At 38.5% G+C, this 24,495-nt stretch overlaps 1 protein-coding gene across 2 annotated transcripts; it reads left to right on the top strand.

The window, feature by feature from the left end:
- Positions 1 to 9,166: 9,166 nt before the first annotated feature.
- On the top strand, positions 9,167 to 22,014 carry gtpbp1 (GTP binding protein 1). Of its 2 annotated transcripts, XM_084744778.1 has the most exons (14): positions 9,167 to 9,592; positions 13,045 to 13,156; positions 13,304 to 13,484; positions 13,683 to 13,866; positions 15,327 to 15,491; positions 15,721 to 15,844; positions 16,152 to 16,266; positions 16,353 to 16,497; positions 16,639 to 16,821; positions 17,030 to 17,165; positions 17,373 to 17,551; positions 19,529 to 19,690; positions 19,921 to 19,971; positions 21,289 to 22,014. In XM_084744778.1, the coding sequence occupies exons 1-14, from the start codon at positions 9,395 to 9,397 to the stop codon at positions 21,403 to 21,405; spliced, it is 2,052 nt and encodes a 683-aa protein (XP_084600904.1). In that variant the 5' UTR covers positions 9,167 to 9,394; the 3' UTR covers positions 21,406 to 22,014. The 2 variants fall into 2 exon arrangements, with proteins under 2 accessions (XP_084600904.1, XP_084600905.1); XM_084744779.1 differs by lacking the exon at positions 19,921 to 19,971.
- The last annotated feature ends 2,481 nt before the right edge of the window (positions 22,015 to 24,495 follow it).

The raw sequence follows: 24,495 nt of genomic DNA, 5'->3' as shown, positions 1-24,495 counted from the left end.
CAAAATCCTTCATCTTCTACATTGTTCTAAGCAGGGGTGGAGGTAATTAATTACAAATACTCAAATTACTGTAATTAAATATTTTTTTGGGGGGTACTTGTACTTTAATGAGTAGATTTTCAAGTCTGTACTTTTACTTACTTTTAAAATCATAGTTGAGTACTGAGTACAATTTTAATTAATATCTAAACCTTTTATCTACATTTTTGTGGCCAATAAAGTGATTTGATAGCAAACAAGCCAATGAAAATCAGGACATATGGATGAAAGTATGTTAATGATTGACCTTTAATTGATTTATTGTTAAGAATTTAACCGGTTAAAAATGTATTTATGGATATTTAATCAATAGTCGTGGCAGTAACTGCACTTCATCTAGCTTTGTTTTTTCTGCTGGAGACATTTGCTGAAGAAGGAAATAAAAACTTAAATGAAAGAAAAAAAGATTTAAAAAAAAACAACCGATCAAAATGAGGAAAAAACACTTGTTTTGTATCTAATCAATTATTAATGATTAATTGATTGTTAGTGTTTTAAGTATTGGTAAAATTTAGAGCCCTAGTCTGGAGAGATGATGGTGACATTATTGGTTAAAAGTAACTAATACTCTAGTAGTAGTTTTTTTTTGACAAATACTTTGTACTTTTACTGAAGTATTTTTCTAACACCAGTACTTATACTTGTAATTGAGTAATATTTTAGCAATGTAATAGTACTAGTACTTGAGTACAGATTTTCAGTACTCTTTCCACCACTGCTTCTAAGTAACCTCATCAAAAATGCTCAGGATACAAAAATTCTAACAAAATATGCTTCATTTGTAAATGAAGCAGTGCACCGAGGAGACATTCCACAAAGAAGCTCAGACTCAGTCAAAAACTATGAACTTAGTATAGACTGTTATGATTAGTGGAACTTGCGCAGTACTATGATGATTGGGCAAAGTTGCAAGATTGTACACAGTTCACAGGAATTTTTTGAATTTGCATCACAGCTTTCTGGAGGGACTGATTTAGTTTTGATTGTGCCTGTGTGCAAAGGTTTTCTTATATGGCATATATATTCAGACAAATATTTCTGGATGAAACGTAGCTTTGTATGCCCACTTCAGTACAACATATTTTTTAAAAATTACTACTAATAAATAATAATTATTTCTTCATTATTTTACAGTGTGTGTGGTGGACGTCCTCTTCAGATCACTCCTTAGTTGATATCACAGCTGCTGTATAATGCTGCTTATATGGTGACAAACTCTCCACTCTATCACACACACACACACACACACACACACACACACACACACACACACACAGAGAGAGAGAACTAATCTGTTTCCCGATTGTTATCCATCTGTTGTTAAAATACATGGAGCCGGTGAAGAATTTCTTGAAGACTGGGTCTTGAGAGGCTTCACAAATTAAGGAATTAATGTCATTTAATTTGTATGTTTAGATTTTTATTTTATGTTATTTTAAACTATAAATGTTGTTCCGTTTGTGTTTTAGATTACTTTTTAACATGATAGGTATTATTGTTACTTTATTACTAGTTTTTTGTGTCACCATTTTCACGAGGTGGATATTTTCTTCTGACATCACACCCAGGGTGAAATCTCAGCGAACTGAGGTCCCTCCCCTTCCTGTATCACAAATTGCATATGATGTTTGTCAGTCAATCCCAAATTCAAAATTTTATATTCTTCCTCTTACCTGCAGTACTATTTATCCATCTAGATTGTTTTGGTGTGAGTTGCAGAGTTTTGGAGATATCGGTCGCAGACATGCCTCGTGACCTTAGCACCCAAATCATGACACAATTATTCAAGATCATCCACACACTTTGGTGTGAGTGGCTTCATGTAGGAACTACTTTTTTTCTGGTAGAAAGAGCATATTCCTGACATGAACTCTATCTCCAGTAGAAAGAAAGTAGTTCTGGTATATTCTACGGCAAAAAGAAAGTAGTCCTGGTAGATTCTACCATAGAGAGAAAGTAGTTCCTACATAAAAGTGCTCACAACAAGATCTGTGGGATTATCCTGAGTAACTGGGTCATGATTTCTGGAAAGAAACATTGCTTTTGAGTTTCAAGTGTATTTTTTGGCCATCTAGTTCCGTTGTACTGGAGAGAAGGCAGACACCTCCACGGTTCCAAAACGTAGCAGCTCAAACAGCTCATATGTATTTTTGATTCCGGGGTGAACTGTCCCTTTAAGTTCGCTGAAAGACAAGCACACACTCACATTTGCACACAAGCTTGCAAGTGCCTAATGAGCGTGGAACTTGGTTCAGCTGTTCTCTCCGAATGTTCACCATCACACAGTGAGCGGTTTGTACTTATCTCCAACAGCTGGCAGCCAGCAGTGATCCAAGAAACTGGCAGTGCGGGTCACAGATTAAACTAACAAACTTAGAGGTGCATTCCTCATGACATCATCCGCTGACGGGAAAACGGCTTCATTTAAAGCTTGATCTCTTCAGGTACATGATGTATTATGTAAGCTGTATATTACAGTAATATGGGCTGTTACAAGGAGACGCAGTTCTTGCATCAGAAGTTCAATGTGACACAAAGGGCTGATATGTTTCTTATTGCCTCAGGACCCAGTCTTAAGACAGTCAGCAGATCAAATGACACAGAGACCTTCATTCCACATGAACCGAGGAGGAACACACACACACACACACACACACACACACACACACACACACACTTATACATATGTTTATCACAGTTATTAAATGGATTTTGAGGGGTTTTGATTTTTACTCCTCACTTATGTGGGGAAAACACATTTTAGAACAGTGATTCCCAAAGTGTGGGCTGTGGCCCTGTGGTGGGCCATGAAGGCTCTGCAAGCGGGCCTTGAGATGTCATGACAAGTAAATCAATAAAAAGGTTTTAAGTTTCAGTTTCACACATTTGAAATTACCCTTAAATATTTCTAAATAATAAAAGAAATGAATCAGAACTAATACAGCAAAGCCATGAGATTTTATTCTTCATTTATCTGACTTGGTTTAATTAACAGTTGTGACACTGTAGTGTTAATGTGACCTGAACCTACCTTATATCTCATCGTTGATTTGTCTGGTGTGTTGATCAGAGTTGTGATTAAAAGTTTGGGGCACCACAGAAGATTTTCAGATTTCAAACTGGGCTGTGACATAATTAAGTTTGAGAAGATTGAATATCTGACAGAGTTGATGTCTTATAAAGTTGACAAAATGTTACTTTTTTTTTTATTTCACAGCATAATCATAGTGAGCTGCCATTTTATTTTTTAATGAGTTCTCTTAATGTTAATCATAATACACATTTTTTAAACCATAATTCTTATTATTATTATTTAGCTTTGATTTAGAAGGACTACAGAGTTTACATGTTATTGTTGAGACAATCTGATAGCAATATTATTATAATTTGTCAAAAAATGTAAAGTTTACCAGTAGGACTGCAACAAATGATTATTTAGATTTTTGATTAATTGGTCTGTTATTTTCTTGATTCAATTAGTTGTTTGTTCTATAATATGTCATAAAATGTTGATTGGAGTTTCCCAGAGCCCAAGGTGATATCCTCAAATATCTTTAAAAAAAAAAAAAAAAAGTCAAATTTAAGAAGCTGGAAACAGAATTATGTCTTTCTTTTCTTAAAAAAATGAATCTAATTAAGTAACTGATTAATCAGTTATAAAAAACAGTTGGAGATTAATTAATTCACTAATCTGTCAATGATCGATTAATCCATCAGTTGTTACAGTTTGAGCAGTATTCCTGGATTAAAACAAAGTTGATCATAATAGCACAGTTCTATACCTAGTAGATTTTGTTAGTTTTACATTTTGAAGACTTAAAAAATATATTTTTTTTGTTTAAAAATTATGAATTCTTGTCTTACATGAAAAAAAAATGAAGCAAAACAAAACATTACACAAATCGCATATATTTCATATATATCCTGAAGGACTAAATTTTCACCCAAAATTGGAATTAAAGTGTTGGTAGTAATCATTTATTATTATTTTTTATCTATTTATTTATTTTTTGGTAGGAAATGCTTTGTCCCACTTCCCAAGAGTGGTTGTATACATATATCAGTAATATTTATTGTCAGGCTGTGCTGTATCAAATAACATACCCTTTCTTCATCAAATAATATGAAACTCATAAACGGTCCACTCCGGCCTGCTAGAAGACTAGACTAGAAAATTTCAGACCAGAAAAAAAAGAACACTTATTATGGTCATATTTACATATTTAAAGATGTTGAACATTCTGCAAAATATTGTCAGTCAGAAGCTTCAGTACAAAATATTCTGTATCAGACTTCTATCTTCAAAAAATATTGGTGAAACCCTGCAGCTAATGCTCTGCCAAAACATTTGACTTCTCAACCTTCCTCCACTTTTCCCCACTTAAGCTGGTGCTGTGTGGTGAATGTAAAATTAAAGTTCATATCATAAAGAAGTGAAATACTAAATTGTTCCATTCCAAAATTCATGCATGTCCTGTTTAGATTTTGTGGATCCACTGTGATCTGTATATTGTAATGCACATGTAATGACAGCAGACTGACCGAATGTTGTTGTACTTATTTTTTTTTATAAGACATCTCACGATGTTCATCTGTTTTACAAATGGATGGTTTATGAAGGTTTTCAGAATGTACTCTTTTTAACTAAAAATAGCTAAAAAGTACTGGTCCGCTTCACTTGAGATCAAATGGTGTTGTGTGTGGCATGGAGATGAGTTTGTCACCCCTGATCTATATCCTTGGCACAGCATCACAGCTCAACTCTTTCAACTGTTCTGAGAGTTTTGACAGGAATTATCGGTATGGTCCTGTGTCTGCTTTGATGCTATGGGTGGACAGTTGACCTGAACGAAAACACAAGTGTTCACTGCCCTCCAGTGGTCACAATGCAGAACTGCAACACTTTACCGACTTGATGGCTGACTTAATGGCTGACTTAATGGCTGGTCTTGAGCAATTTTACCTTAAAATAATTTCTGATAACAGTACTTTCAGTCTTTGGATTGATGGTCATGTTTATCTCACTGTCAGACTTCACCCAGAGGAACAGCAGAGAAAGCCTATGCTCAAAATCCACATCTTTTGCAGTTTTTATCTATCACTTACACAAGTGTTGCAGAAATTGGCTCATTGCGTCAAAATTCTACACACAAGCCAAAAAACACACAACTCTAGGAGAGAAACATTTCACTTCTATGTGAAAATTCAAACTCTGGACTCAAAACCTTTCAAAGTGGCATTTTTGCAACAAAATGATATAGACACGCTCCATTTTAATTACTTTCTCAAAGTAGCAACACGACACTGACGTGCTTCGCGCAAAACACTGATGTCTTTAGTACTTTGTACACAGTTTTAATTTTCTCATGCAGGCTTCATTCTTTACTGCCACAAATAAACAACAAACAAAAAGCACAATTACAGTACAGTAATGGATATAATATGCTGGTGTAAACTCACAGAATCGGAAATAAACAGTATATACAGTAAAAATGTGATGGTTAAAAAAAACATTGTTTGCCAACACTCTATCGACAAGGATCAGTTCCTGTTCATGGGTAAACAGACATCTTCTGCCCCCAGGAGGTCTTCTGGCAGCTCTGTGGACAATATTAGAACATGATATCATTGATTTGGTTCTTTTTTTTTTACTGTACTGCATCAGCATCAAAACTTAAACTTGTATCCATGCTTTGAACCAGGGGTCTTCAACAGGAAGTCCAGGACTTCTAGGGGGTCTTTGAAATTCTTTGACAGTTTCCAGCTCCAGGTTGGGTCCTTGGCCTGAAAACCCCCTGCTTTAAGCAAATGCACTTAAAGTACAAATGCATATCCTGTTTTGCACTTTGTTTTCTACTCTGCAGCACTTCTTGTAAAACACTACACACTGTTTCTAACATTAGACACTTCAGGACTGAAATCACCGGGGGATAACTTCCGTTCAAAATGGAAAATATACCTGAAACTGACAACACGCACACACAAAAACACTTCAACACTAATGCACCAATCAGTGTTACAGTAGCTACAAATAGACCTCGGGTAAGCTCACCTCTTCTGTGAGAATTCTGCGAACATGGAGGCGGTGAGAGTGAGAGGAAGAGGAAGGGACAGAGACAGAGGAGTAGGAAAACAAGGACAAGAATGGGACCAGGCAGATAGATTGAGACATATTTCCAGCAAACATAAGGGCCACTTTGGAGGATCATTTTGTACTGCATGATGGTCTGATGATGAGGAAGACAGGGCAGACAGTCCAGCCCGACCTGAGTTTCTACATGGTAGCACATACACTGGAAAGTAGTCGAAGTAATGACATGTTCTGAATGAGTTTCATCTAGGGTTTAATAATTTCGAAAAATTGTGATTATTTTGACCGATATTGTAATATGATTTGCAATATTAGAGGTAATGATAATTTTTAGATCATTATTCTTATTTTGATTGAAAACGTTAAAATGACTATGCTATGATGTTTTTTAGCAGGAATCTGAATGATTCTAAATGAAGATGTTTATTTTATGTCTATAGAATCTGATAATCTGATTTAAAGGTTTTTAGACACACATTTTGTTTTGAACAAATATTACACCTACTGCAGTTTGAAAATTGCAGGAAGCCGTATTGCGATTTCAGTAAAACTTTGATTAATTTTGCAGCTCTAGTTTCATTGAGCTTCCTGCTACTTTTGTGGATTATAACAATTTGTGAAAGCGCACCACTGAGGTTTCTAGTATGGTGCGTCTGACGTCACGGCGTCCACGTCTTTTCCACATTTTTCCCCCTCCGACTGAGCAGTCATTTTCTCTTGGTGACTCGGAAAGAAGGTTCAGTCTAAGGCAGGTCAAAATTATATTTCATAATCAAATAATGCATTATGTTAGATATAAAATGGTCCACCAGAGTTGGTTGTTCAAGTTTTTGTAAATTCTCTGAACCAGATGAGCTGGTTGAGTCACGCTAACATTACCAGTTATATTAAGCCTAGTTATATTTGACAGACTAAGGTTATTAAAATATTATTTTCCTGAAATCATACTATTAGGTTTTTAAGGAACAGTATTTTACTTTTGGGTAAAGCAAATAATTGAGTTGGAAAATTTTAGATTGTTGAATTGCAATCATGCAAACTGCTGATTTGAAAGCAATCAGATTAAGTACATCTGACTTAAGGCGATTGCGTTGATCGTACTTGTTAACTTGATTTAAAAAAAAACAAACAGTTGTGTTACCAATTAAAGTATTTTTTTAAGCTGGTCCAACAATTCTCTTTTTCTCAGTGCATAATATGAACATTTAGAGCGGAGAACAGGTACATCTTCAACTTTCCACTCTAGACTGTACCTGTGTAAAGGCTGCACATCATTCTGCATCAATACAAGATACAAATACACTTGATCTGTGGTCCTCAGTGCACATGTGTACATGTAATACACTTTGATGTTACCGTGTACAGCATTAAAATTCAGTAAAAAGAATCCTAACCATTGAGAACATGACAGACAACCTCCTGAGGGTGGAAAGCAACGTCTGTTTAACCATGAACAGGAACTGGATCTTGTCAATATAGTGCAGGTAAACAACACCTTTGTTTGTTTACCATGTCACTGTAATTTAACTGTATTTGTGTGAGTTTACAGTGACATATTGTATTGGTTACTGTTCTGTAATTCTAATTTTCTTTGTGTTGTTTTTGCAGTTGCAAAATGAGTAAGCTGTATACTTTTTTCCTTTTTATTTTTGCATTCATTGAAATGTGAGTACTTTAATGAATTGCTAAATTTATGGTGGATTTACCACCATTTAACAGCATTTTAACAAAATACTGTTAAAGATTCAGATGCCCATATTACTGATGTGATCAGAATATCTTTCCGAATTTTCATGTTGTTATTTTACTATATTCTGTGACTGTTAGGACAGGACAGGACAGCTGGTCATGGTATTGGTCATTTCAGTTCGGCCCTGTGTTTTGCATTTTGAATGGACGAGTTTTCCTCATGATTGCAAGCAATTTCATTCTTGAAGTGTCAAATGTCAGACAGTTTTGGAAGAAGTGCGTTGCAGAATTGCAAACAACATACAAAACAGAAAATGTGTCTGTACTTTTGGTGCCGTTACAAAAGCCTATGGTTTTGATGCTTTTGTCTGAGCCTTCACTTTTTTGGGCAAAAGCTTTAAGTTGGATTCTTTTTTCATTTGCGGTAAACAGTCTTAAGATGGGTTCCCTCAGCTTAAAGTTTGTACTACCTTTCACAGATCAGCACTGTATTCAGTTAAACAGGTCTGATTCCTTAAAATAAATATTTAGCAAAAAGTTGTGCTCACAACTTTTCAGACACTGCCGTCTTACTTTATTAACACTAGGAATATCAAAAGGAAAAAATAAATCAACAAATTAATCATTAATCATTGATCATATAAACATAAATCAGTATAATTGGGTATTATAATGAACCTTCTGAGGTCCATTTGGGGAATTTATGTATTGTTTTCCTCACACAGAGCACTTCAATCTGTAGAGCAATCTTGATGGAGAGGGATGATGAAACTGCAACAACTAAAATGAAATCTGGGACAGCATATTCTTCGCTTGTCACTGATTCAAATATAAACATGACTTGTTTTAATCAGCAACTTTGGCCAAACTATTCACTATAACTAACTAGAATATTACTTAATTCTTCTTCTTCTTCTTCTTCTTCTTCTTCTTATTATTATTATTATTATTATAAATTATATTTCCTATGAAACTTGTCTTTGTCTGAACAAATAAGGAGTGTGATTATTTCACAGACTAAGATTTGTTTCAGCAGAAAAGGTAATATGCTAGACAATAAGATGACAGCAACCATTAAGTTCATAATTAATGAATCATTGTTTTTTAATATCTTTAGGCTTCATCAACAATAAGAGTTATTACACTGTGATTGCACCATTACACAAACATTACCAGCCCTGCCGCTTCCTGAGGGACTGGTACACCTTGTAATCATATGAACGACCCCCTCACTGCTATTGGTCCGCAGCTAACATATTCACAGTGACTTGCACCCCATTGGTGGATATGAAGTAAAAAGGCGTGTTCATCCGCACCTTCTTCATAAATATGTATGAATGGTGTTTTATTTTTAAATGGCTTGCACGCAAACGGACGGTATATAAATAAGGAGCATGTTAGTGTAATGTTAGCTCAAGTAGTATTACACAGCTTGGCTTCACTACTTGTTGTGTAGCGTTGCACTGACATTAGCGTGTGGAGCTCACTGTGCACTGTGTAGTGTGTGTGGTCGTCAGCCCGACATCACAACAACTGGGACAGCTTGAAATTTATTACTGCAAGGCTGGCGTAGAAATGGCATCAATAGCGGCGGCGCACGAGCCAGGTTTAAGCGCGGGCTCCATACCGCTGGCAGACGCGTTGGTCCCCGCGAGCATATTCGCTCCAGACCGAGGGGGAGGATGCGGAGACGACGCCGGGGACGAGTGCTTCGACGACGGGGATATGATGAATGGCGAGCCCGAGGACCGTGGGGTTGACTTCACCAACAAGGTAAAGCTAGGCCCTGGGTATTATGGCGCTGCCAAGCTAACGTTAGCTGCTCCTGAATGAATGAATGACGCAAATGATGTGTGTCTTGCATGTTCACCAGACATTGTACATTGTTCCGTATTGCACTCAGTGAGCAGCCTTAGTAACAATGTAATGCACGACTGACTTCCTGGACTCAGGGGACGTGCTTTTGCTGACGTTAATTAAAATAGCTAGTTGTGGCTAACGCTAGCCCCAGCTGATGCTGTAGCGCACAGTCTAACCTAACGTTAACACTGGAGCCTAATCAGCCGGAGCACATTGCACCATATGCTACCATAGCACGTCTCTAGCTCTCTATATCTGATTCTACTGTTACTGTCACGAGCAAGGCATGGTAACATGAATGACTGCTGTCAAAAAACAAACATAACATTGACTTGACATCTTGCATTAAAGGGATAATATGCAGCATTTTCTGCAAAACAATATATTGACTTAAACAAACACAACCCCCCTTAATCATCAGCTATGACCCATTAACTTGGGTGGAAGTAACTACAAACACTCAAATTATTGTAATTAAGTAGTTTTTTTTTGGAGATACTTGTACTTTTATGAGTAGATTTTCAAGTCTGTATTTTTACTCACACTTGCGTATGCATTACACTATGTAATCTACTTAGTTACTTTTAAAATAATTGAGTACTGAGTACAATTTGAATTCATATGGCAATAAGGTTATGTGATTGTAAACAGGCTAATGAAAACAGTGACATATGGGTGGAAAACTAAACACTGCAGCAGCACAACTTTGGAGTAAGGATGTTCTGAATTCAACCAGTATCATGGATTTTTAATCACTAGAATAGAAATGGCAGTAATTGCACCTCATTTGATAGTGTTTTGTCTGACAAAGCCATTTGTTGACTAAGGAAATGTAAACTATAATGAGAAAGAACAGACAAAACAAAATTAAAAACTGAAAATGGAAAAAAAAAACAGAAACGTGTTTTGTGTTTTACAGATTATTAATGATTAATTGATTGTTTGCATTTTCAACTATTGACTAAGTAAAATGCACAAAATTTGCAACCCTTGGAGAGTTGACCACTGAGCTGAACAGATGGAGCTGGGAGAGATTCAGCCTGAAGTTTTGAAGAAATGCAAAGCTGTTTGGTTTAATGGCTGCTATTGATGATGCATTAAACATCAATAATAATGTATATAATAATAATGTCAGTAATAATGTTGTTTTTTTGATGCCCTGGGAATGACACCCAATCAGCTATCATCTGGTGTGTTTACGAACAGCTCAGACAAATGTTAATGATCTTACCTTTAACCCCAATACAAAAACGCACAGGCTGATGAAATGAATAGTAACAAGATAATGTGGTCTGGTTACCCTGCTGAACTAACAAGCACTTATGCCTCTGAGCAATTAGAGAGAAAATAGTATCACACTGCAGACCTACTGTGATTTATCAAAAGTTGATGTTAAGTATTCACACTTGGAAATAAACAAGAGTTTAACAATAATGTAAACCTGTTTGAGAGTGACAGCAATCAGGTTTGTGTCCAGACGTGTCAAATTACACATTACAAAGGTATTATATTACCCGGAGGGTTGCACAGGGTTGCATCAGGGAGGCAGTCCCTGGTCCACCTTTGGCTCCTGTCAATTCCATCGGTTTGTGTCATCCTCATATCAGCTGTTAGCTGCACTTCGATTTACTTTTGTGGATATTACTCATGTGACATCACACTGTGCACCTTTTGCTCAATGGTACTGAACCATCAATTTAATTCCAGGTGCAGATAAGATAAGAAATCCTTTATTGGTCCCTAGAAGGGAATTCTGGAGTTAAAGCAGCATAAAGACAGAAATAATAGAGAAACTTAGAAAATTAATATTTATACATGATAAGAACTGAGCAAAATAGAAACTTTATAAGAACAATTGGACTCAGATTCAAATTACAGGCAATAGCAGTACACATACCTGCATACATTGGGGTGGCAGTAGCTCAGTCTTTAAGGACTTGGCTTGAGAATCAAAGGGTTGCCAGTTCAAGTCACATACGGACCAAAGTACGGAATGTGGACGGGTAACTGGAGAGGTGCCGGTTCACTCCCTGGGCACTGCCAACGTGCCCCTGAGTAAGACACCAAACCCCTAACTGCTTGGGGCACCTGACTGTATATATATGTATATATATGTGAGCCCCTCACTCTGACACCTCATCTGAGATGATTGTCTAGGTCCTGTTTGTGCTTGTGTGTGTGTTTTGGGCCTGTATGTATGTACAAAATTACAACAGAGTGAAAAGAATGTAATTCCCCTCAGGGATTAATAAAGTATGCCCTCTTCTTCTATACATACCTAGTACTTACAACTACCAATGTACTTGAACCAGGCTAATAGTGTAGTACTGTCTGAAGTAAATGGACATAGCGGTGATGGATTATTATCAGTAAGTATGCATATATTTTAGCATATACTGTAATATTAACACCATCATAACCATTTTTTCAGGAAAACCTCTGTACATTTAGCTCAATAGTGAAACAAAAAAGCCACAAAAAGCAAGTAAGTAGTTGTCTTAATTGTTGCTATAATCTAATGTGATTGGGTGACAGAGTGGATAACAAAACTTAAACCACACTTCCACAATATGGAATAAAAAAAATAATCATTAGTTGCAGCCCTAAAACTAATTAAAATTCTTTGTTCAGTATGTAATGCATTGAAAACTACCATAAAATACCTTCACAGTTGTACAGATTGTGTAGTAACTGTGATGCTTTTGGTTGTATTTTACTTGTGTTCCTCAGTTAATCATGGTCAACAGTGTGGAGCAGTTTTACTGTGGTATTGATTGGCATAATGGAGCTTTAGAGGCATCTATATCTGCAGGGATAATAGTGTTGCGTTCGCTTGTAACCTTGGGGTGTTTCATGGGAAGAGAAACAGCTGTGTTTGGTGTGTGGTGAGCAGCTTTTCCAGTTACCTTTCCCCAGAGTTTTGCTTTGTATTGTTGCTTACATATGAGAACTGTCTGAACTAGAGATGCAACTAACAATTATTTTCATCATGATTAATTTGTTGATTGTTCTAGATTTATCAGTTATTAATCGATGAGTGGTTTGTTCCGTAAAAGATCAGTAAATGGTGAAAAATGCTGACTTCTGTTTTCTAAAGCCCAAGCTGGCATCCTCAGATATCCCATGTCCAAAACACAAAGATATTCAGTTTACTGTCATAAGAGCACTTAAGAAATCAGAAAATATGCACATTTGAGAAACTGAAATCAGATTGAACCATTAATGATTCACTGATTGTAACACATTTGGTAAAGGATTTGCTTTGTTTATGCATCTAATGAAGAACAAACATCCAGCCAGGGTCACATCTCCAACGATAGCCAATTTTCCCTCTGTTTCTTTCTTTGTCTCTGCATGTACAATAGCTGGCACTTGTCAGCCCAAATGGGGAGCAGTATGACTCGTTACTTCGCCAGCTACGGGACAGGATGGAGGAGGGATGTGGAGAGACCATCTATGTGGTTGGGATGGGCTCAGGTGAGAAAACTGCAGTTCACATGCTGTGGTTACTCAAATTATTCAGCAACTTGAGCTCTTTTGCACAATCGCAGTGATGGAAACATATAATTTTATTTCCTTTTTTCCTCATTTTGTTGTTCATCTTCCTCCATCTCTCTGTTGTAGATGGTGGTGACTGGGGTCTGGATGAGAAGGATATGGAGGCCTCGGTAGCCACGGTGTGCTCCATGTGTGAGCAACTGGATGCTGACCTTATTCCACTGCGGGAGCGCAATGAGGCTGCTGGTTTGGTCCGCGATTATCTCATCCGTCGGCGTGTGGGTGAGCTGGACTTCCTGGAGGTCAGGTGAGTGGTCAGAGATATGAATAACGAGGATCATGGTTACGATCCAGTAATAGATCCCACACATATTACCCACTACTGGAATAATAGTTCCTTTCTTTTTTCACTACATTGATTACGTTTTCTTTAATGAGACATGTCTGACAGTTATGGCTTTTTTTGCACAGTTTTGGTGATGTTTTGTACTCCTCTACCCTTCAGGGTTGCAGTGGTGGGTAATGTGGACGCTGGTAAGAGTACTCTGCTTGGAGTGTTAACACATGGAGAGCTGGACAATGGCAGGGGCTTTGCCCGCCAGAAGCTCTTCAGACACAAACACGAGATGGAGAGCGGCAGGACTAGCAGTGTGGGCAACGATATCCTGGGGTTTGACCAGGAGGGACAGGTGAGGGGTAGAGAACAGAGAAGTCTACTGGTTGCCACACTCCTGAAAGAATAGTTATATTTCAGTATTTTATTCTGTCATAGTCCTGAAAACTAGACACATAAAGCACACTAGAATAATGATAATGGTAGTGTATTTTGAAATTACTTTTAACCCTCTTTAATAGACTCCATTTGTCAGATGCCTGATCAGAAAAATACTGAACCTCAAATTAAAAAGGGCTGCATCACTGTGTCAACGCTTTTCCTGGACTGGAGAATCAGTATTTGTACTTCAGTACTTGACTTAAAACTTAAACTGTTTATGACATGGTTTTGTTTAATTACTGGAGTAATATGCAGGTATGATGATCACTGGCAAATGTGTTTTTGCATCAGTGTGGGGCAAAGAAAATAATTGAAACAAGTTACAGGCTGTAACAATAATCTTTCTCACTCATACATGGCCATTAATGTAAACAGATAGGGCTGAAAAACAACTTTGTTTATAGATCAAAAACTGTGGCGCAGATGTGATGTACCCAGTGGAATCAAAGGTTATACAATCATAGTGTGGCGTTATCAAGCAGCGGTGCAGGCATTGCTTTGAACATGGAGGCAGTGAATAGGCATTCATTCATGAGTGACTACTACTAACAGAAACACATTCCACGTGTTGATAATCCTGACATATTGTGCTTGGGTGCTGACAGAAAGTAAACAAGACAGTGCTGTCTCAGTGCTGCTGACAGAGCGCTCCAGCTTTCTCTCACAGTGCTCGTGCAGAGCGGTGCTCTGCTGTGATAAGGCCATTTCCAGTTTGCAGAGCTTATAGAGAATCATACTCCCACACTTCAGATGATTCGGCATGGTTTGTTTGTTGCAGGTTGTTCTCTGGGTGAATCCCACTCTGACCAGGCGCCACAGTTCATTGCAATGCATTAATGCATTATTCTGCAAATTTATGTATTTTTGCAATCAATGGCAAATCACCCCAGCTCTATTGTTAAAACGTTAGAATTATATGTTTATGTATTTTTAAGGATCCCCACAAGAAGCACAAGGATTTGCCCTTAGTTTGTCCTGTGGTCTTTGAACACAGGAATACAATACACATACATATGTATATTTGAATTAAATATTGACAGCAACTTGACAAGTAAAGCAGGTTAACTATACAAGAGGTGAAGGACTAATTGAAATGCTGAAGATGGCATCAAGAAAAAGTCAAGTGTAGCAGCTAAAGTAGCCTGTAATAGCACCATTATAAATAAGAGCTTAGGTGCTCTTACTTAGGAAGTTTTCACCAGGATTGTTTATTTAAAGACATGAAGTTGCTTACTGTATGAGGGTGCAAGTAACGTTCACCACATAACAGTAATAGGATGTGTTATAAAAGACCTGATTGTAAAGCAGCACATGGAGGTGGAGACAAAATGAACACTGTGGATAAAACCCAGCCCCCTCTCTGTCTGGCTCTAGGTGGTGAACAAACCAGATAGTCACGGAGGAAGCCTGGACTGGACCAAAATCTGTGAGAAGTCCTCCAAGGTCATTACCTTCATAGACCTGGCCGGCCACGAGAAATACCTCAAGACCACCGTGTTTGGGATGACTGGACACTTGCCAGACTTCTGCATGCTCATGGTCAGAAAGGGGGCTCAGGAAAGGGAAGATGTTTTTTTTTGTGGGTGTGTGGCAATAGGAAATTGGCATTATGCTGGTAAATATCATGACTGGGTTGCATATTAAAAATCTCTTTCTCTGTCTGTCCATCTAACTGTGTCTACCTATATGTATATACACTGTGAAACCTTTTTCCTGTGTCCTTGATTAAAATATAGCCACATTTTTTTTTCTCTCCCTGTCCTGCCAGGTGGGCAGTAATGCAGGTATCGTAGGGATGACCAAAGAGCACCTGGGTCTGGCCTTAGCCCTGAATGTGCCTGTGTTTGTAGTGGTGACCAAGATTGACATGTGTCCAGCCAACATCCTGCAAGGTCAGTCCTCTGAAATTCCTTTTATAACTCCCTCACCTGTATTTCTCTCTGAGATGCAACAATCTAACAGTAGGTTAGGGTTTGATACTTCTTGGCACTGGGTTATTTTGATTGATAGCTTAAAGGTACTGAGAACTGATATCAAACTCTTGTCACTGGCAGGTCATTTGCCAATTTAGCAGGCATTACAAACATATAATATCATAGATATTTATGGAATATACATGCTGTTATTTCTTCCTGAAATGTCTTGAATATGCAACATGTGATAATGTGCTGTAATTCTAATGGTGTTTGCTCACAACAGAGACTTTGAAGCTGCTCCAGAGATTACTGAAGTCCCCCGGCTGCAGGAAGATCCCTGTCCTGGTACAGAACAAGGACGACGTCATAGTCACGGCTTCAAACTTCAGTTCGGAGAGGTACTTGGTTTTTCCCAGCCAGATTTAGACTGAGAACGAAAATGTTCTTTTGTAATTTCTATGCCTGCCCCCTCTTTCCCCTGCAGGATGTGTCCCATCTTCCAGATCTCTAATGTGACCGGAGAGAACATGGACCTGCTCAAGATGTTCCTCAACCTGCTTTCCTCCAGGACTTCCTACCGGGACGACCAGCCGGCTGAGTTCCAGATCGACGATACCTACTCTGTGCCGGTGACCGCTGCCAAACTATTATAGCTAAATTCATTGTACCATGTGAATTAGATGAGTGAGGGATATCATGCTACATATCATACACAACAGTACCTATCAAATGCTGTCTAAACTGCTGGTTGTGTTGTGTTCATGTTTCAGGGAGTGGGAACAGTAGTATCAGGAACTACCTTACGAGGACTCATACGCCTGAATGATACGATGCTACTAGGGCCGGACCCTTTGGGCAGCTTCATCCCCATTGCAGTCAAATCAATCCATCGCAAGAGAATGCCTGTGAAAGAGGTCAGGGGTGGCCAGACTGCCTCATTTGCTCTCAAAAAGGTAGGAGGGGAAAATCTCCCACAGCAGCATCAAGGGTGAAGGTCTGGGATTATATAGTCCTTGGTTGTTTCTCTTGCATCTTTCTTATATAACACCTCAAATCTTGAGAAATTAACTGGGGGAATGATAGTAGAACAGTGTCTAAAACTGAACATTTCTTTGTTCCTCTGTTGTCTTTATCCCTCCTATCACATTACTCTTTGTGAAGATCAAGCGTTCGTCCATAAGGAAAGGCATGGTGATGGTTTCGCCAAGGCTGTGCCCACAGGCCACTTGGGAGTTTGAGGCAGAGATCCTGGTACTGCATCATCCCACTACGATATCGCCCAGATACCAGGCCATGGGTGGGTAACAATAACAAGGAAAAGTGTTAAGTGCATGTTCTTGCCATGGGCCAGTGGGCAGTCCTTTTGTTATCATTTTGTTATACACAGTGATGAAGTTTGATAGAAATACAGGTGCTCTCAATTGTGAAACTCATTTTCCCTTTTCTTTTTTTCTGCTGCTCTATCCAATCACCTCTCTGCCCTCACCACCACCCCCCCACCTAGTCCACTGTGGCAGCATAAGGCAGACAGCCACCATCCTGTCCATGAATAGAGACTGCTTACGGACGGGGGACAAGGCTTCAGTTCACTTCCGCTTCATCAAAACCCCCGAGTACCTGCACTGCGACCAGAGGCTGGTGTTCAGGGAGGGACGAACCAAGGCTGTGGGAACCATCACCAAGGTAGAACAACCTTCTGGAACATCAGCTTCTGCTTATACTGGGATAGCGTTAACATGATGAGTGGTGGTACACCACAGTACAGTACCGGGTATTTACTCTTACAATAACATCACCACTGTTAGGCAAGTTACTTAACTTTTTCATTATTTTAACAAAAATAACAGCAGAAGTACACCTAGGCATTATAAGATAGAAGAGGGTAGACGTTGTTTCACAGTGATTTTAATAATTTCTCCTGTGCAGCTCCCTGCAGGTTCATGTTTCAGCTATGTCTTGCTGTCTATCACAGTCCTAACTGCGACCTGAAGTGTTTATTTATGCTAGAAGTCTATTTTTCTCACAGTACCTGCATAAACACAAGGTTGACGATCTGGATAAATATATTAATCCTCCTTCTGTAACCTACAGGGAGCAGAGTGTGCTGCTCTCTGCTACAATTTGTTAGGTTAAAATGTCATAGCAACAGCCCACATTCCCATCAGGCCTAGTCTGGACTAAGTATGAGTAAGAGGAAAATGTCTCTTCTTGTTTGTAATGTGTCTGTTCATGGTTGTTGATGTTGGTTTATAGTTTTAACCATTATTGAGGTGGCGGTTACCTCTGACACCAGACTACTTTCTGTGCACTCTGTGGTTGGGGCTGTCGATATCGAAAAGTTGGCACCAAGTAATACAGGGCCAGAATTGCCTAAATATAGGAATCCTTTCACAGTTAAAGTGAAGGGTTATTATATTCAGCCATTTTTATATTTCAGGTTTGAGGTTTTGTTTTCAGTTCCATTAAAATAATATAGATGACATGTTTCAATGGGCTGAATATATTATTTTAATGTCTGAATTTTAGGCTATTTCGTCTGCTATTGATGAGTAATTACAATTTGAAAATGTAATACTAACTAATGCTGAAAATTCTATTTGACTAACAGTTATTTAACTGTTATATACGTGGTTATTCCTGCTTGAGCCTCTCTGAAAAGACTCCCCTCTCTCCTCCTCCTCTCCTCTCTGTGTCTGGATGCTGCACTTCCTCCTCACTTCTTATCTTGCAGCTCTTTGTTTTGTATCTTGTGGTGTTTTCTTATGTGTTTGAACAAATCTGTATTGAACAGACTTCCTACCCCACACGTTTTCAGTCACAGCTGTGAAGTATCTCCAAACAAAGCCCTTTCTCTGTCCGTTCCGTTCAGTCACTATGTGTCGGATTAAACTAGTCATGCTGCATGATGCTTGTGCTGTTTGAGTGCACACAGACGACAGATGCACTAAACAACTTAACATTGTTTACACAGTTCTGCTATTTGATGAATTAAAAACTGTACAATGGAGATGAGAAAAACTGACACTGATCCTGTTTTTGGTATTGATCATATTGACGCCACAATTGATCTTCAAAAACAAGATGCAGTATTGATATTTTGGGATTGATCAACCCACTCCTTCTCCTTCTGCGATTTTGCAACAGCCAATCAGAGGAGAGGAGGATGTTCTCTCAGTCAATTATAGGGCAGAGTGATTTTACAACAGCTAATAAAGAACAGAGGTTGATTTTCCTTCAGCCAATCACAGGACAGGGGGAATTTTCCTCAGCTAATCCGAGGAGAGGAGGATTTTCCCTCAGCCAAACAGAGGAGAGGGGAATATTCCCCCAGCAAATGTGAGGACAGGAGGATTTTCCCTCAGCCAATCAGAGGGCAGGGGGATTTTACCTTCAGCCAATCAGAGGAGAGGGGCATTTTGCAACATTTTCTTGTATAAGAGAAAAAAGTTAACTGATTCTTTATTATTCATTGTAGAAAAGGAATTGAATCAAGGACATGCGTTGATATTAATTAATTAACCTACTCACCTGTGAAACATCCTCTCTTGATAGAGCTTGAATCTGAGATATGCTCAAATTTTAATGAACCTCTTTTAATCATGAGAGGATGATTTTCTTTTTATCTTGCTAAGACTCACACATTTGCTCTCATTTTTTCAGCTGTTGCAATCCACCAATAATTTGCCATCGAATTCCAAACCTCCACAAATCAAAATGCAGTCCACAAAGAAGGCACCGCTCCGAAAAGAGGATGGCACCGTGGCAGCCGGTGATGACGCAGCAACGATAGCACAGTCAGCAGGCCCCAACACAACACAACCGGTGAGACACTAGTCAACAATGATATTCTTGTGATTGTTTGGACGTCCTTACTGTGTTGCCCTAACAATGCTGCTCTTTTCTAACTTGTTAACTCCTCTGTGTCCTCCTCCCTTTGTTTCCCTGATACCATTTGATTTTGTCTCATTTCATCCTAAACTTTAACTTTGTCATGCCACATCACTCCATCACGCTCTCTCCCTCCGCTTTGCTTGCGTGGCTGGCTTCCTAAGGGAGAGGGAGAGGAAGACCCTCAGATAAAAGAGGGCAACAAAGAGAACAAGGTAAAATGGGTCAATTCAAAATGAGAACAGGAGAACCTGGAGAGGGGAGATTGTGTATTACTTAGCAAGATGGCTCTTTCTTGTTATATCGCCTGCCATATTAAAGGGATTTTTTGGATTTATTGTTGTGGAGTTTTGAGGTAGTTATCCATAGTCAGTGTATTACCTACAGTAGATGTTGGTCTGCATGTCTCCAATTTGGAAAAGCAGCAGGAGTAGAACTGTAGGAAGCTAAGCAATGAATTGCTATGGACAGGGGGAGCAAAAAACAAAACAAAACACATTTTTTAACCACCTAAAAACAAAACAAAAAAGAAAACAAAACACAATCACTGTCATTTCAAGTGTATGCTATATTTAGAATATGTTCATTGCTTTACTTTGCCAACAGACAGCCCTTGAATATGAGCCAAATATTGCTCCAAAGCCGCCAGACTCCATTGACAAAATCAATTTTACCTCACAGAGGGAGTTGCAGGTCTATTGCTGCCTTGATCAGTTTGGTGTTTTCAAGGGTTAGTTTGGATTCTCCAAAGTCATACAAACAACCTAAGTCACATAATAACACAAACAAACTAACAGAACGAGGCCGTGGTAGACTGTGTTCCACAAGGTAAAATGACTGATTTCGCCTGTGGAGTATCTGGCTTATGTAACAGTAGTTTCCCATCAGAAAAACTGTCTGATGACACAGTAAAGCACTGAAAATATCCTAAATATAGCCTACACTTGAACATTTTTTTTAGATTGCTAAAAGACATTTTGCTGCTGACTCTGTCCACAGTAGTTAATTTCTTAGCTTCCTAGCTGAATTGACCACTTTAGCTAGTTGCTGCATTACGTCAACATGGCCGCCATTTTCGTTAGGTCAAGGCTGACCTACAAAAAAACACATTTAAATGGGGGAGCTGGGGTTTCACTGGATAAAAAGCACTACAACCTTTTATTTCTCAACTGATCTCAATGAGTGGTGTTGCATTCAAGAGTTTATGATTTAGTGTGCATTAGAAATAACTTGCTCCATTTAGAATAGAAACCCTTGACTACCACTGAACTCATTGAGATCGGTTGAGAAATTAAAGGTTATAGTGCTTTTTTATCCAGTAAAAATGCAGCTCTCGTTTTCTCGTATTTGAACATGTCAGTGATGTACGATCCAAAGGCCAAAGCAGCTCTACAGTAATACACTGATTATGGATAAGGTCTCATACAAATACGCTTCAAAAAACAAACAAACAAACAGACTGTCCTATTAAATATTTAAAATGCACATGAACATTTGGAGGTGCCTTATCAGGTGTTTTTGTTGCTTTGCAGCCAAAGTCTGGAGGAGGTGGGAGGAGGAGGGGTGGCCAGAGGCACAAAGGAAAAGGCCAGAACAGCAGCACCAACTCCACAGCAGCCACCTCCTCATCGGGAATAGGAGGCTGCTGAACTGCCCCTCCTTGCCCCTTGTAAACCTCCCTCTCTGCTATCACTCCACCAAGTGTCTTCATTCCACAAACCATGAAGGATACAGATGTTTGGAGCGAGACACTCCTCACTCTTAATACGCCTTGCCTTTTTATACCTGGGGCCTCATTTATAAAACTCTGCGGAGAATCAACACCACATTTTTTTGTATGTATAAAGCCAAAAATATTCAGATTTATAAAACCTGCCAGTGCGCTATTTCCTTTTCTAATATTCCGCAGGTAGATTACACAAACCAAACACACCATTCACTTCACTCCCACAGTTGACCCTTCCTGCCCCTTGTGGAACCACGGTCAAATTTCTCCTTTTCTGTTTCCTGTCCTTACACATGCTGTGTGCTAGGCTTGCCTATGTTGTTAAGAAAACTGCAGTGTTGCTGGGAGACTTGTAAAAGCAACATATCTTAATATAGCTAACAAGCTAGCTAATCTACATCCATAGTTAGCTAGATAGTGCTTTGCTCTGTAGCAAAACTTGAGCCAACAGACCAGTTAATCTACATCAATCACTAGCTACAGTACCTAGTTACATCTGATAGCCAATTTTAGCAAAACACCAGCTAACTAGTCAGTTGTTAATTAGCTAGTGTTTTGCTTGAGATGTGACTATATATATATATATATATATATATATATATATATGTATATATATGTATTTATTTATATACATATATATATTTATGTGTATATATATGCTGCTTTTACAGGTCCCCCAGCAACATCTTTCAACAATCTTCAAACTTTTTTCTTTTCAACATAGACGAACCAAGCACATAGGACATGTTAGGACATGAAACAGGAAAAGAGAAACTTGACCAAGGTTCTGCTGAGTTCTAATGTCGCTTGTTCAAAGTGTACCACAGGGCAAAATTCCCACAGGGACACAATTACCCATAAATGGTTAAAGAAATGCCCTTAATTAATATAGATATGCCACATCTCGACCTCTTCACGCCCACATTCAACCATAAATGGTCAATGCAAAGCACATTGTGGATGTTGAGAAATTGTGTGTGGCTGCAGTGCCTCAGTGCGCTGTGGAGTAGTGGGCGATATGTCCCCAAAATAATATCAAGATATTTCAAGATATTCTGTGATAACTATTCTTGATATGACAAAATACTGAGTTATATTTTTGGTTTAGAAGTCACAGGAGTTTTGGCTCTCCTCAAACTTGTGTGTACTTCTGCTTGAGGTGATGAAAATAGCTTCTTACATATTACTGCGGTTTATTGTACATCTGATCTTTTGTAACCAAACCACTTCCACAGTACTGAAGTCCTTCCCCTTTTTTAAAACTTAACTCTTTCACTGTGGAGCCGTTGGTAACGTCACTTTAACTTTTACCCAAGATTGTTGTTGCTGTAACAGTGTGACATCATTCCATCAACAAGTTGTAACAATGCCATTTTTTATTCAATCATGGAAAAGGCTCTTCGATGTAATTTTTGCACAACCGATCCTCATTTCATACAGTCCGTCCATCGCTTCCTCTCCCTCCTCCTGCACTTTCAAATTAAAAGGAGCTTATAGAACAGGTATGGCTCACTACAACTGCAAGTAGAAATAACACCACTGGTTTGAATGTTTATGATAACGTGGATCTGTAAGTATATCTGTAGTGAATCTGGCTTCAGTTCACCACCACCTCATTGGCATCACCAGTTTCCCGTCTCCATGATGTATGGACACATGAATCAAAGCTTCCCTAAACATGCATATATTTCCTCATCAAGTTTTTTGTTTTTATAAATCCCAATTCACACACATTTCAAGCCTTCTTTTATGCGTTTGTAAATGAGGCCCCGGGTTCTATAGTTTTTTTGTTTTTTTTTAAAGGGAACACAAAGGGGTATGTCCCAAACCAAAAGGCATACACCCCTACCACATTTTACTGTCAGCTGCCTTTACTATTCCGGATGGTTTGGTTGATGGAAAGCAGTCTGGTTTTTGAGGTTAGCCTCACTCAGGATGATGTTTTAATCAATTTTATCCGTATTTTATGAATCTATGAAATCTACAATTCAGTCCTCTGGCTCAACGTCAGTGGCAGGGAGGAAGGCTTAACCCAAAACAAGGGTCCAGTACCAATATGAGCAGCTATAAATGAAACTTCCCCCATGCATTCCCTGTGTATTTGCAATGAAAAACATTTAATGTACTATTTATACTGCATATGTAAATTAGCTGTTAGCTGTGCTCTGATTGGAAAGACGCCATTGTACAAAATGTATGCAAACCATAAATGAATGTAGCAAAGGGCACATAGTGATTTCAAATTCTAGATATATGGAAAATATAAGCTGTCAAATTTTATAATTGTCAAGTTATTTATTTGGCATACATGCAGAACGTTCACTCTCCGATGGTCGTAGATCTTTTCCACCTTCTCTCACTCGCACTCTTAGATCCAGCAGTATCTGTCATGCTTCCACTGTTAGTCAGTCAGCCATGTTTCAAACCTCACACCAATAGTGTTAGTACAAACAAATACAGCACATAAATCTTGTCACTCCAGCAGTTGCTCATGATTATAAGACATGCAGTACTTGCAGTGCTACTTGTAACTCTAGTACCCCATGCGTTATGGCCTGTCGCTGTCAACATGTTGTGACATTTTAAACACACTTTGCCGCTACAAAACTGACCATTAATAAACAAGCTTTACTGAACTTTTCAACATTGCCTCTTTTTCTCTATATCTGCATTTTTATCAAATTCCCTCATCACATATTAAAAATATTGATACTGTCTAATTTATTTATTAGTGTGGAAAAAAATATCTGGATGGGTTTTCAGCATGTTTAAGTTCTTTTTCCTCATTGTACTGTAACTCATTTAAAGGACCAATGTGTAAGAATTTAGTGGAATCTAGCAGTGGAATTGTAGATAGCAATCCATGGAATACCACTTGCCTCACCCTCCCCTTCCAAACATGAAGGAGACACAACAGTTGTTACGAAAACTAATGAAAAACACAAAAGGTCCAATCTAGAACCTTTTGGTTTGTCTGTTCTGGGTTCCTGTAGAAACATGGCAGTGCAACACG

This window comes from Lutjanus erythropterus, chromosome 19, assembly GCF_056507025.1.
Source record: "Lutjanus erythropterus isolate fLutEry1 chromosome 19, fLutEry1.hap2, whole genome shotgun sequence".
Classification (NCBI taxonomy): Eukaryota; Metazoa; Chordata; class Actinopteri; order Lutjaniformes; family Lutjanidae; genus Lutjanus; species Lutjanus erythropterus.
The sequence above is the reverse complement of the archived record's forward strand: the minus strand, read 5'-3'. Positions and strand labels throughout refer to the sequence as shown.